Below are 15,364 nucleotides of genomic sequence, written 5' to 3'. Positions count from 1 at the left end.
GATTGGCTGCCTGATCAGCTGGGTGAGGGGGGATGGTGCAATTGTAGAGAAACTCAAGAACTAACATTGCACCTTGTAGAAGAAAATCAAATCGCAAATATGCAAATTACAACCTGAGCTAAATCAAAACAGCTTGTAGAAGCAGGAAGAAGGCTCAGGCAACAATGCATGCAGAGGCACTCACCTTTCACATTCTGTGGGTTGTTGTTAGGTTGAGGATTGACTAACGTATACATGTATGGGCCAGGAAAAACTTTTCATAATATGGGACTTTTTAATGTTACATTGCAATAATTGAAATAATAATTGCCAAAGGAATTCAGCTCTCGAACTTTAAAAATCAGAATATTCCTCCCCACACTTGGTATCAAAGAAAGAAAGAAACATAAATAACACTGACGTTACAAAAAGTGCAAGTCAATATCAAAAGGTCAGAGGTCGGATAGCAGGGCGAGGCCAGTGTGCTCGCAACTCGGCTTGAGTCACTCACACAGTCTTGCTTTGGTTTTTCTTCACACAACACAAGGAGATAGCACTGAGCACGAAGACGATCACACCCACACCGATCAGTGTGTACTGTGCCGTCTCCAGCATCTCTATACGACCGATGAGCTCCTTCTTAAACATTTCTGCTGTGGCTTCATCCAAAACTGCCGTCTGGTTCCACAGATGGAGAGAGAGCGAGACAGAGAGAGAGAGAGAAAGAGAGAGAGAGAGAGAGAGAAAGAGAGCAAGAGAGAGAGAGAGAGAGAGAGAGACAGAGAGAGAGAGAGAATGAGTAGCATGCACTTTCCAGATGAATCTAAATTACCATAAATTATTGCGGGGCTTAATTTTTTTTTTATATCTTACCTCATTCAGCCAGGCAACAGGGAATATGGTGTAATCCTTTATTTTCTTAAGCACCCTGGATGGAAAGAGTTGGTTATTTGTGCATTCAGTGCATGATTCTACCTCAAACCTTTCTGAAAAGTCAACTTACGTGATAACGTTTGATGGTCCATACATCATGTTCACTTGCAGTCTCTTGGCAAACCCCAAAGTGAACCCAGTTGTCTGATGGAAAAGTACCAACAAAATCACGTTAGCATGGTGACTGCTGGAGCCGAAAGCCGAGGCAGCTTCCGCATGGAGGAAAATGCAGTAGGGCCAAAGAAACTTATTAAAGCTGCTATAAGACGAAACAGCATGACATCACGACACCCAGATAAGCCACCCGGAACCGCAGCAGTTATGGTAAATGGCCTGCATTTATATAGCGCTTTAGGGTGCCTACACACCATCGGGAGCAAGGAGGGTTAGGTGTCTTGCCCAAGGACACAGCAACAGCAGCTGGGAGGGAGCGGGGATCGACCGCCAACCCTTGCGTCATTGGCCGACCCGCTCTACCTCCTGAGCTAAAGCCGCCCCAGAAGTTAACTAGTATGAGTTGTGCCAAGGGTGGGGAACTTTTGTGGACCACCCGACCAACCGCCCGACAGACCGACCTATAGAGCTGCTGGATGCAGCTAAAAACGTGCAGAGTTACGGGAGGGAGCGTGAAGGAGCTTCATCCCAGAGCAGAATTAGACAACACGCTTTAGAAAAGAGGGGAAAACAGCAACACAGCTGGCCCACGTGTGTGACCGGTCATGATCTGATATCATTGCAGGTTTAAAACTGAAACTTTTTGTAATTCATTTCATCAAATATATCTCCATACTGCAAAGGTGAAAGGTCATAGACTCTTACAGGTTCCACATCCAGGTAGGTGACATGGTGCTCCTCACTGGGACTGAGGCCCAACACATCCTCTATCAGGTAGGCGCTGCCGTGAAGGAAGTGGGGCAGAGAGATGAAGATGGGGGCTCCTGTTTAGACAGCAAGGGAACAATGAGGCCATTTACACCTGGCATTAACATGCGTTTTCTGTCATCAGATTGCAATCAGATTGTGCTTGACCACTTGAAAGTACAGGTGTAAACGCCCCCAAAACACATTGAAGACGTATTGCAATCTGATTGGCCAAACCACCTCCGGAGGTGGTCAGGGACGCATGTGTACACATTGAACACAAGTGTAAATGCAATGTGTCCTCTCAATCTGGATACAGCAACTGTATACGGATTGAGAGGACACCTGTTTTGGGTGATCAGATTGCAATCTGATCACCCAAAACGTATGTGCCTGGTGTAAATGAAATCAGGCTAATGTGGTCAAACTATCTGAATGCAATCTGATGACAGAAAACGCATGTTAATGCCAGGTGTAAATGGCCTCAATGAAGGCTTAAAATGCACAAACCAAATGCAAACAAGTTCTAGCTGCAGGTACTGACCTCGACAGGTCTCGACAGGCAGGACTCCGGCCATGGCGCAGTCCCTGGAGACCGTTGGGTCTGTGCAGAAACACTGGTTGTCTGGGTTCTCCTTAGGGGAGGCCAGGGTGGAGCGGGGCAGGGCGTAGCGATACACCTCGATCCCCTTCAGATCCGCAGTTCCCTTAAATTCGGCCGACACAGACCTGAGGAGCGTGCAACAGAGAGGTTACAGTAGTTCAGACACAAACCTGAGGAGCATGCAACAGAGAGGTTAGTTCAGACACAGACCTGAGGAGCATGCAACAGAGAGGTTAGTTCAGACACAGACCTGAGGAGTGTGCAACAGAGAGGTTAGTTCAGACACAGACCTGAGGAGCATGCAACAGAGAGGTTAGTTCAGACACAGACCTGAGGAGCATACAACAGAGAGGTTAGTTCAGACACAGACCTGAGGAGCATGCAACAGAGAGGTTAGTTCAGACACAGACCTGAGGAGCATGCAACAGAGAGGTTAGTTCAGACACAGACCTGAGGAGCGTGCAACAGAGAGGTTAGTTCAGACACAGACCTGAGGAGTGTGCAACAGAGAGGTTAGTTCAGACACAGACCTGAGGAGCATGCAACAGAGAGGTTAGTTCAGACACAGACCTGAGGAGCATGCAACAGAGAGGTTAGTTCAGACACAGACCTGAGGAGCATGCAACAGAGAGGTTAGTTCAGACACAGACCTGAGGAGCGTGCAACAGAGAGGTTAGTTCAGACACAGACCTGAGGAGCGTGCAACAGAGAGGTTAGTTCAGACACAGACCTGAGGAGCGTGCAACAGAGAGGTTAGTTCAGACACAGACCTGAGGAGCGTGCAACAGAGAGGTTAGTTCAGACACAGACCTGAGGAGCGTGCAACAGAGAGGTTAGTTCAGACACAGACCTGAGGAGCGTGCAACAGAGAGGTTAGTTCAGACACAGACCTGAGGAGCGTGCAACAGAGAGGTTAGTTCAGACACAGACCTGAGGAGCGTGCAACAGAGAGGTTAGTTCAGACACAGACCTGAGGAGCGTGCAACAGAGAGGTTAGTTCAGACACAGACCTGAGGAGCATGCAACAGAGAGGTTAGTTCAGACACAGACCTGAGGAGCGTGCAACAGAGAGGTTAGTTCAGACACAGACCTGAGGAGCGTGCAACAGAGAGGTTAGTTCAAGAATCTTCCACCAACCAGCATGATGTGTATCAATCAACCTAATGTACCTATACACTGAAGGCATCAAGCTGCCACACAGGGTGCTGGCACAGCCATCGGGAGAAATTTGGGGTTCAGTGTATTGCCCAAGGATCCCCCCCACTGACCTTCTGATTAGTGGACGACTCTCTCTACCTCCTGACCCACAGCATATATGATACTAATAATATAGTCATATTTGACTGAGTGCAATATTTTGATAATTACAAGATACAACTGTAAGTGTATCTTTCATTGCCATTGTAGCACCCTGTGTACTGTCACTTGCTAGTTTTTCTTTTCCATTGTTTTTGCTTTCTGACTCTATTTCAAAGTATATCTCTTTTGCTCTTGTGTGTTCTCTGTTTCATTTTATGCTATCTTTCATATTTATTACATGTTGCCCTTTTTGCTCCTCGTCTTAGCTAGATTTTATGTCCTGTGGAGCCTCCCGGCCTAAGAATTTCACACAAGTATACTTGTACAACCAGAGTGACAATAAACATCTTGAAACTTCAATCTTGAAACTTCTCTAGTACATTTCTAATAGATAATATATACATACTCTATACATCGGAGCAGACTGACTCATTTCAGTAGAATGGTAGTCCATTGCTATGGCTTTGTTATTGGCCAGCTCTGACCTCTAGTGGTTACTGAGAGTAAGATGTCCAAAGGGTTACAATGCTCAAGTTTGTCAACAATAGAAAGTTAACATTACCAAAACAGACACCGGAATAGATCTTCACTCATGATGTTCCTGCAACTGTCCAACCAGCACCTGATTGTTAGCACTGGCTGTACATGGGAATTATCTTCACTATTACCAAAACAACGTTCACAACGCTCAGGTAATAGAGCCATAATTACACATCAAATCACATTACTCCCACAGAATGAAACGCTTCATCACCTGCAGATGTCTGAAACGAAGAAACGGAGAGGCTTCTTCTTGTCCACAAAGGGAGGGAAGAATGTCGCATCTGAGAGAGGGGGGGAGGGAGAGAGAGAGAATAAAGGTAGTGTCAGAGTGTAAAGTCAGAGATATAGACGTATGTTATAATGGTTTTCGAAAAAGAGTAGGCATTGCTGCATGAATCCGCACCTGTTCCGTTGATCATGTTACAGTATGGGTTGTTCCAGAAAGTCACATTCCTGTTGGACCAAAGTAGACCTGTCAGACAACCTTTTATCACTTGGCTCATTTCACCTCATTTGCCTAAATTAACTCTTCCTGGATCCTCACTGGTCGAAATCTATACAACCTGATTGACTCATTATAATGAGACTCACCTCTTTCCCTGCCACCTGTCAATAATTCCCACATTTGAGATGTCGTCCTTTCCAGTGTAGACATTGTAGAGGCCATCAAAGGTACCATTGTACTAGAGAAAACACACAGGTATGTACTGTATGTATGTATGGCAAGTGATTACAATGTAATTGTGCACATCTTCTTCTATGGTGTATTATGGAAGTATAATAATAGCTTACAGGTACAAAAAGGCCCACAGTTCCTTTCAGTATGGGGTCTGGGTAACCCCACAGGAGTTCTTTGACTGTGCGGTGCTGGAACAAGGAGGACTTGGTTATCCTGATCGCTGCTTCCAGCATCCATCCGGGAAGCAGCGAATATGCACCCTGAGAAGACCAGAAACGTGGATCTTTTATGTTGGAAGACATTGAAAGTCATCAAATTATAATCACTTTATTATTGGCGATGTCAAATAAAAAAGGCAACATTATTGTAGTGTAATGATACATTGTAAAACCACTGCGCACACAATTACTACTGCTGTGGTATCAGGGAATGGCAAAAAAATGAATCCTCTTTTATGACTGAAAATATATTCCATAATTACTGGGAAATAGAGAGAGGCTTGTGATGCAATTACGTCTTGCCATTTGAGCCTTATCCATTTCTGAAGAGCGTACACTGTATCCATAAACAAACTGCAATTATTTCCAATGACTAGACTTTAACTGCCTTTATGTCAATCTTATCACCAGCATCTAGTGTTGTTACACCACCAGTCACCATCAACCTTGTTATGTTGAAACCTTTTTACAGTCTATGGTTGAAACATAATATGGCCGGCTGTTGTTGCTTTGTATTTTTGCCAATTCAAGCTGAATTATTCTGACACAGCTAATTCTTATCTCACGCTTTTTTCTCTCTCACTTCAACTTGCAAGTTCCTCTTGCACTTTTCTAAGTAAAATGTTGTAGTCGTGTAAAGGGGGTACTTAGACTCAGAAATCAGGGAAAAGAGGTACTGAAGCCAAACAAGTTTGAGAATCACTGCTATAATGGTGAATGGTTGCAGGCCCAAGCTGTCTACTACAATGCAGCTCAGCTTGACTTGGCTGACAAAAGGTAACTATTAACAGTACACAGTTAAGCAGTGGAGTGAACTAGCACCCACTCAGCCAGGTATAGAAGATGAGCCATCACCACACCACACACAGTGGGGTGACACTCACAGCCACAGCCAGGTTCAGGGAGGTGATATTGTCTTCTTCTGGTCCCACTGACATGGACCGCTCAAAGATGGCACCATTGGGCAGCAGGAAGGACACAGTGTTATTGGGGTAGGAGGTGATATTACTTCTGGGTAGGAACCTTGTCCTGAAAGAGGAGGAGCGAGAGTGACACACTTTCCTTAGATGATATGAAATTAGAATGGATGAACCAAATGACTTGAAAATGATTGGTTTTACAGCTGCCACATGAGGAAGTGGACAACATGTGTGTGGTAGGTAAATGTTGTCCACTTCCTCATTTGGTTCCTCATTATTAGTGTTCAAATCAAATTTAGAAAACGTGTGAAGCGAGAGTAATGCATCAACCTTACCTGTAGGTGTAAGGACCTCTCTCCACTAACACTGGTTTGGCACCATGCGACACAACGTCCAGAGGGTTTTGCACATCAAAGAGCCAGAACTGCCTATACACGTTTGGCGGAACACCCGCCCAGTTGTCGTAAGCTATCGTTCCGTTCTCGATGACAGCTTCCTGCACCCCACAGACACACAGACAATCTATTTTTAAACACACTTCAAAATTGCCAGCAGGCCAGCAGCCCCACTGCTGATAGAAGTGTGTGTGTGTGTGTGTGTGTGTGTGTGTGTGTGTGTGTGTGTGTGTGTGTGTGTGTGTGTGTGTGTGTGTGTGTGTGTGTGTGTGTGTGTGTGTGTGTGTGTGTGTGTCTGTGTGTGTGTGTGTGTGTGTGTGTGTGTGTGTGTGTGTGTGTGTGTGTGTGTGTGTGTGTGTGTGTGTGTGTGTGTGTGTATTTTCAACTTTTTTGAACAACACACAAACAGGACAAACAAACAGGCTTAGACACAGGAAAACAAAAGAAAGGAAAAGAAAGAAAAAAACATACTGTACATATATTATCGACATTCAGTGTATACCTGCTGATAGAAGCTGAGTTGAATTTGGCCCTTTTACCCTATAATTATGTCCTATAATGTACCCGCCCCCACACACACACGCACTTAACCATTCAAATTTTTCACTACTGTGTTTTGTAGCCTTGCTGTAAGTATCCTTGAAAATCACAGATGCTGCTTTCTGGAGCCTCTCCTTCCATTTACACACACACACACAAACACACACACTCACGCATGCGCGTGTGCACACACACACACACACACACACACACTCACGCATGCGCGTGCACACACACACACACACACACACACACACACACACACTGCCACTCCTCTGTACTGACCCAGGGTGAGCACATCACATACCTTATCCATTGTCGCCTTAATGATGGCGTCCCCCACTGGGATGAGGATGCCTCCCAGGATGGCTGCCACCGCCCCCACCACCATTCCGGCGATCAGCCCACATTTTATGTCACAGCAGCCCATGGCGGTGTGCCTTTCCCTCCGTCCCTCCCGTGGTCTGTTCTCCTTCTGGCAGCAGCACAGGCAGGCAGCAGTACCGTCAGAGGAGATGCCGGACCAGACAAGGCCAGGTAAAGAAGGTGCACACACCTTTGAAACCTGCCCGAGGGACTCCTTATATAGCTGGAAAAGGTTGAAGGTTCAGAGGAGAGATGGCGCTGTGCCCCCATAGGTATCAATCAGTAAGCACTATTCTGAGAGTTGATAACAGCCATGCTGGGTCACAGTGTGCTGCAGGGGGCAGGGGGGTCATAAAGTTAATTGCTCTCTGCCTTGTGGAGATGTTTTTTTCCCTCTGGGATAATCAGGCTTATCTTGATACATCCCGGCAACATACTGTAAATCAGATTCAAATCAGATTTGAGTGCTAGCACTTTATTGGGGGTTGTATATGTGACGTCTGACAGATGTCAAAGTCCTCTGTGTCAGTGTCAATAGGCCTATGTGTTGTAGGGCCTACACCATTCCCAGTTGAGGGATATTGTTCAAACCTAATTTCCCCCAACTCTATCCTTTCTGCACTCTATCCCTTCCTTGAAATAATAATTGCACAGACCGGCACAACGTGCAGTTAGCTTCATTTGGGTTTGCCAGTGTGCAAAACAAGACTGGATGTCCTTGTGATGGCTGAGCTGTTCTAGGCACGCCTCCAGGCATTATGGACTTTAAAATGTTAATGTAATATTAGACCACAGGGCAATATAGTGCTGTGCCTGTGGCCCAGCCCCAAACTGCCACCCCCTCCTCTGTGACACTGTCAGCCTACTTTTTTTTTTTTACCACTCGAGGGCAGCACAACCATTATTCCTTCACCTCATGTTGCAAGTAAGAAAACGGTTGGAATGTCTCTCATCTCAGCCTCAGTCTGGCTGTTTTAAAACCCTTATACACTGTTAACTAATACTTACCCCTCAATCTTATGCCCCTCCCATTGTCCAGTTTTGGTCAATTATTTTTCTAATGATAAGAAAGGTAAAAAAAAATCTTTTTTTTCTTTTCTTTTTTCCCCCAAACATTTTACCTTCAGATGAAGCTATACATACCAAAAATATTTATTCATTTTCAGAAATGTAACCCTCTATAAGCCAGTTTGTCTTGACTATAAACAGTTTCACTTGCTGCTTTTTCAGATTTCCACAATCTCTGCAGAAAATATAATCCAAAGGGAATGTTTTTGGGTGGGATTATCACAGTGGGGTCTATGTAAAAGATTATTACCAATATTTATTTTGTTCCATTCTTACTTTTTATTCAGTGACAATTAAAAAAAAATGCACTGTATAATTTTTTAGACCATCTAATTGAGCATTTTTGGTCAATTAGAGTGAGTCCTTCTGGGCAAGTACTAACCATTTTTGGCCAACAACAAAAATAGGGGGAGAATCTTTTTTTCCTTTTTTGCTCAATCTCATGTTTGCTCAATCTCATGTCTCAATGTTCATTACTTTTCAGAATTTCAACCCTTTCAATGCCAGTTTTTAGTAATTGACCATTTCCTTGACCGGCCAAGGGTGCATTCTGTCATTCTGATTATGCAGGTCATAAACAGACTCTGTCTAGCCTACACTGCACGAAAAGCCAGGTTTCCGTCCCCTTAGATCGCCACATACGGCCACATACCTCTCTAATTCCTGGCAGTTCACGGCAGTACAAAACCTGTGGTGTTGCGTTTGTTTTGTCCGCTGATCGCCGAAAACGCATCCGCGGGTGTCGGCACGGGGGGGCGGGGGCGGGGGGGGACTTTCAGCCGCGACAATAGATGTTTCACACCTTGCAGTGCGCCTAATTAGAATGTGAATAGCAGCAAGCTCAGCCCTCTAACGAAAAACGAATTCATTCATTGGATGAGAGCAGCTCACTCTTACAATACAAGATGGCTTGTGACTGGTGGATAGAGCTGTCACTAACCCGCTAGCTTGTCCATTCATTGGATGGAGCCACAGAGAAATATCACTTGGTCATGCTTGGCTAAACCCCTCCCTAATAATAATAATAAATCAATGCTGTGTGCTTAAATTCACGTTATTGTTACACTTTCAATGAATGCCATCAATATTTATTTATTGAATGGGGAAGAACATTTGCGAGGAACATCGTGAATAGTAAAGTTTTATTAAATCAAATGCAAATCAAAATACACATGTACATGTGGCCGGGTGGATAAACAATTAAGATATAAGATAAAAAGCATCAAAGGAGAGGAGACTGAAATATTACAAGAAGAAAAAGATTTGGGTATCAGCATGGTTTTAGTATGTGCAGGCAGCATTAACCAATGTAAACAGGATTAGCAGTTATTGCAAAATGTAAATGCTTATTTAACATACTTTTAGAGAATTCCCCATTAATTTTCACCCATAGACATTTTGAAAAAATCCTTGTTTGCCCAGTGCATTATATGAACATTGCACACATTAATAACAGCAAATAAAAATAAATAATCCACCATCAATAACTTAAAAAAAAGTGCTCTGAAATGCAGGTGGCACTTTTCCCAGTGCATTATGAACATTGCACATATTCCAGAGAACAGAAAATATTATTAAATAAATCGCCATCAGAAACACTACTAGGAAGGCTACATTAACAATGAAATTGCTGCATCAGTGAAAAGAGGAATTTTTGTTCAGTGCAATCAACATGTCAACATGTTCTGGTGTCAGGCCTCAGCCTGTTAATTATGAGTCCAGCAGCTGAAAAGACTCTCCGCTGGCACAGATGTTGCAGGCACACACCGATAGCGACGTGCAAGATGAGATAGCTTTGGGAAGGATCGCTCCTTCTCGCACCACCACACAAGTGGATCCTCCTCGTCTGCTGGGATGCAGGCTTCCAGCCAGTACCGCTCCAGCTTGTCACGATCTTAATGGGGATGGCATGCTCTCCATAGCCATCCCCAAAAAAGTCCAGCACAGAACTTTTCTTCCGTTTTGGTTGAGGTTGAATGGATTCAGCCGAGGAAGTGGAAGCTGTGTTGTCCTCTTCGTCTGGCCCGTCACGGTCATCTTTATCAGCAGAAGCAGCAGCCTCCTCGCCACCTTGCTGGGGTCCCCTGCTGAGTGGAGATGCCTATAGTGGAGATAATTAAATGGATGGAAATTATTAGAACATAATATAACTTCTTTGTGTCTCTGCTGCCCCAAACCCCCCCCCCCCCCCCGCACACACACTTGTGTGTGTTCGTTGTGTGTGTCTGTGTTTATCTTACCACTCTTTTGTGAAGACAGCGCCACCAACAGTGCAGGGTCGATCTCGCAGGGTAAACCTGCTGCCAATGACAGCTCATAGACATTCATTGCCACCTACACACACACACACACACACACACACAGAGGAGAGAGAAAGCAAATTACACAGAGACAACAGGTTTGAACGCAATTTGGACTGTTTCCACTATTTGTGTCCAGTGTGTTTCCAGGGTTTGTGTCTTTTCAGCGTGTGTTACCTTCATGTCTGTCTCTCGCGGGATGTGGTCCTTAAAATCCTCCACTGAACTGACCAGGAATGGAATATGACAAGACAAAACCTAGAGACAAGAGACAAAACAGACTTTTTAGGAACAGGGACAGGTTCATTTTCTGATTGGCACAGATACATTTTTTGATGTTTTACCTTTCAACTGTGCCTGTGTGTTCTAACAGTCCTTGCATGCATTATTTGTGTGTCTGCATGTCTATATTTGTGAGGGTGTGTGTGTGTGTGTCTGTGTTTATCTTACCACTCTTTTGTGAAGACAGCGCCACCAACAGTGCAGGGTCGATCTCGCAGGGTAAACCTGCTGCCAATGACAGCTCATAGACATTCATTGCCACCTACACACACACACACACACACACACACACACACACACACACACACACACACACACACACACACACACACACAGAGGAGAGAGAAAGCAAATTACACAGAGACAACAGGTTTGAACGCAATTTGGACTGTTTCCACTATTTGTGTCCAGTGTGTTTCCAGGGTTTGTGTCTTTTCAGCGTGTGTTACCTTCATGTCTGTCTCTCGCGGGATGTGGTCCTTGAAATCCTCCACTGAACTGACCAGGAATGGAATATGACAAGACAAAACCTAGAGACAAGAGACAAAACAGACTTTTTAGGAACAGGGACAGGTTCATTTTCTGATTGGCACAGATACATTTTTTGACGTTTTACCTTTCAACTGTGCCTGTGTGTTCTAACAGTCCTTGCATGTCTATATTTGTGAGGGTGTGTGTGTGTGTGTGTGTGTGTGTGTGTGTGTGTGTGTGTGTGTGTGTGTGTGTGTGTGTGTGTCTTACGTCTCTCAGATCCTCCTGAGCCAAGGAGCGGAAGGAGAGGATGACTCCGATGATAGTCATTGTCTTCAAAACACTGTCCAGAGCTACAAACAGACAAAATCAGTCAAAACACTGTCCACAGCTATAAACAGACAAAATCAGTCAAAGCTATGCTGTGCTGTACTTTGCCAAACCTTTGCATTGGATTTTAAATATTTTTGATTTTTTTTTGCCCAGCTACTAACTTTACAATGAGAGAGAAAAAAAACATTTGTATTCAGGATTTTTTTTATCCAGCATTACAGACGTAGTTTCACAAATCACTTTTACACAGACGTGAAAGCCATTATTTGCGCTGAATTGTTATGATTTGCACCATTTTTCTTAGTATTTGGTATCTAATTGAATCTGAAAAAAGATTTATTTTGCAGTTGAATAAAATGGCAGTAAAACACGTGATCATGTGGACAAGTGTGCGTTTAGTGTGTGCTCGTGATTACAGGCACACACACACACAATGTGTGCAACTGTAAATCATTCAAGTTAAAACCAACATCTAGGCTACTTCTATCTAAATTATTTAATATTTATTTATTTACCTGTTCAGCAAACTCATGGTGATGAAAACAAAACACAGCGGCAGCATATTGCGGGCAGTCATTTCAGAAATCAGTTGAGTAATCTTTCATGTGCGGAAAGCATCACAGCATCTGCGGGTTGGAACAAAGGGTATTTTGGATTTTAGGGTGAGCTGTTCCTTTAAACATGGCAAACGTGGCTCAAAAACTAGCGCTATGGCTCCCTGCTGCTGCCACTGTTTGTAGTCAGAGCCATGGCCACTGTGGAACTGGTCTATGAGACTGTTTTAATCTCAGGGCCACACCATGCTTTATGAAACAAAGCAGAATCAATGCACAGCTAGCCTCAATGCTGCCAGTGTAAGCTTTGGCTATCGAAGCTATTACTAAACCTAAAGCTTAATTTTGAGCCACCAACTAACACAAATCCTGGACATTTCATTTCGGGTGAAGCAAGAAGGGGGTTTATATGGATTACGCCAGCACTGGGAGTGCTGTGAATGCGGGGATATGATCACAATAAGTGGTTTGCTGAGGCTACATGCCGTCTGAGCTAACGTTTACTAGCTACAATTGCTAACAGTCCGCCATAATACCACGTTACCTTTCTTCCCTTTCTTCCCTCGCTCGCTCCTCCACTGCATGTCCCGCTCGTTGTCCACCAAGATAACGTTATAGGCTTTAGCAGTTGCAAACGAAAACAAAGAAGAACTTGTATTAAAACCTGTAGCAGATATTACTAGCGTTAGCATTAGCTCCTTTCTCCATGAGTGTGGTTAAACAGACTGGCCTCATGGTAGCAGTCGGCCACTTCGACAAATACGTTTTACAATTGGATTTGATGACAAATATTCGCATGCAAACTCAACTCTGACCACATTCACTGATATTACTTATGCTAATCTAACCGACCTACCAACTTAAAACGTTAAATTTGATTGCAAAACTTACCAAACAGGAGGAGAAAATGGCGACGTGAAACGTTTCTGGAGAAGTGGAGGTGTGTTCAAGTGCTCACCTAGAGTGTTGGAATTTGTAAACACCCCAAATCCACCACAACACTTTAAGCAATGGACACTTGTGGTGTTAGTTATGATAAATTAAGTGTTAAAATTACACTGAATGCTGTTGACTTACACTAACACAGAAAAAATAACACTGACGACTTACACTAACACAGAAAAAATAACACTGACGACTTACACTAACACAGAAAAAATAACACTGACAGTTTTACTGTGTAGGTGTGTGGGGGGAGGGGGGGAGGAGCATCTGCCTGGCTGCTCAGCCTGTGTACAGAGAAGCCGATCGGAGGCGTGAAGCCAAATCCATTAAAGAAAAGCTGAACTGCATTGAGAACAAATGTTCAGCTCCTAATTTTATACACTTGGAGACATTCAATTCAGTTTAAATTTTTACTGGGTGGTTAATAACTCAATTTCCTGGGGTGTGACACACTTAAACACATGTTTTGGTTTCCAAGGACTTATGTTCAGTGTATTGTGTTGCAGACCTCAAACCAAAGGGCAAAGGCAAAGCAGTTACAGCCCAGAATATATTATATTATTAGCAAAAATATGTTTTTGATATGTTTTGTTTGTATTTTGATTATATTTTGTAAAAACAAATCGCCTCATCTGCAGATTTCTGTTTACCCTGACAAATAAAACAAAGCAAAACGTGGAATTTTTCAAATGTAATATTCTTCAGAGATAATCAGATATTTTTGTGCATTTTGGTAATTTTTGTTAGATAGAGATATTGCTGTAAACTTTGTACCCCATGATTTAAAGGCTGTCTGTAAGGCTGTGATTTAAAAGCTGTCTGTAAACAATAGCAGAGGTCCCCCCCCCGCCACACTCACGAGCATCATGCCCCTCGCCCTGATTTGCATTTCTGTAGCTCACCTCATTCTTATTTACATGTGAAAGGCCCCAAGCCAGGGGGAGGCTGCGGGGGCTGTGTAAAACAGCCATCCCCGTCAATCCTTCAGAGTTTCCTGTGTTATCCGGAGATCACCACAAATAGTTGTTAATCTGAACTTCCACAGCCATTTACAACGGCGTTTACTGACGAAAATACCACTTTTCATCTAGTGCTAGTATGTGCATGATCAGGACACATCGGGATGGGGCTTTGGTGGGGGGGTGGGGGGACAAAAAAACTGGCCTATATCAAAGTCAGCTCAAGTTGTGTGTGTGTGTGTGTGTGTGTGTGTGTGTGTGTGTGTGTGTGTGTGTCAGTGTGTGTGTGTGTGTACACACACACACACACACACACACACACACACACACGGGATGGGGCTTTGGGGGAGGGGGGGGGGGGACAAAAAAAACGTGCCTATATCGAAGTCAGCTCAAGTTGTGTGTGTGTGTGTGTGTGCGCACACACACACACACACACACACACACACACACACACACAACTTGAGCTGACTTCGATATAGGCACGTTTTTTTTGTCCCCCCCTCCCCCCAAAACCCCATCCCTAAAATGGTGTTCATATGGATGTGTGTGTGTGTACACACACACACACACACACACACACACACACACACACACACACACACACACACACACACACACACACACACACACACACACACACACACACACACACACACACATCCATATGAACACCATTTTAGCTGAAATTATTTATTCCATTGGGCTGTAGTGGTCCATAATGCAGCACAAACAGAAACCAGCTAAATTGATTGCAATAGATGCATGCCATACATGAGAAAATGTTGCAATCTGCTGAAAAATATTAAAAACCATAATTTTGAAGCCTTATGTCCAAAATATCTGGAGGAAGTCATAAAAAAAATGCTTTTTTGTAAAAAGTGTCTTGGAGCTCAAAAATAGCACTTTTTTGCACTTTATAGTGGTTTTCAATGGGGAATTATCTATTCATTTCTGGATAATAACAAAGATGCAGTAAACATTTTTGATTCCCGGGGCCAAAAATGAGCTGAGGCACTGAAGTGTGAAAATCCTTGATATATGCCCCAATCCCCCACCCAATTTCAAAATTCATGGCCATTTGACCATTTATATCACATTTCTAACAATGCGAA

At 43.7% G+C, this 15,364-nt stretch overlaps 1 protein-coding gene across 1 annotated transcript; it reads right to left on the bottom strand.

The window, feature by feature from the left end:
* Positions 1-486: 486 nt before the first annotated feature.
* Positions 487-7,401, bottom strand: cd36 (CD36 molecule (CD36 blood group); the record flags this gene model as incomplete). Its single annotated transcript, XM_083662557.1, has 12 exons — positions 487-657; positions 853-907; positions 983-1,056; positions 1,732-1,850; positions 2,318-2,502; positions 4,431-4,500; positions 4,623-4,672; positions 4,811-4,902; positions 5,012-5,158; positions 6,001-6,145; positions 6,372-6,532; positions 7,279-7,401. The coding sequence occupies 12 exons, from the start codon at positions 7,399-7,401 to the stop codon at positions 487-489; spliced, it is 1,392 nt and encodes a 463-aa protein (XP_083518683.1).
* Positions 7,402-15,364: the final 7,963 nt, after the last annotated feature.

Source organism: Poromitra crassiceps (assembly GCF_964638095.1).
Source record: "Poromitra crassiceps genome assembly, chromosome: 2".
Classification (NCBI taxonomy): Eukaryota; Metazoa; Chordata; class Actinopteri; order Beryciformes; family Melamphaidae; genus Poromitra; species Poromitra crassiceps.
Note: the sequence above shows the minus strand (reverse complement) of the source record. Positions and strands in the feature narration are given on the sequence as shown.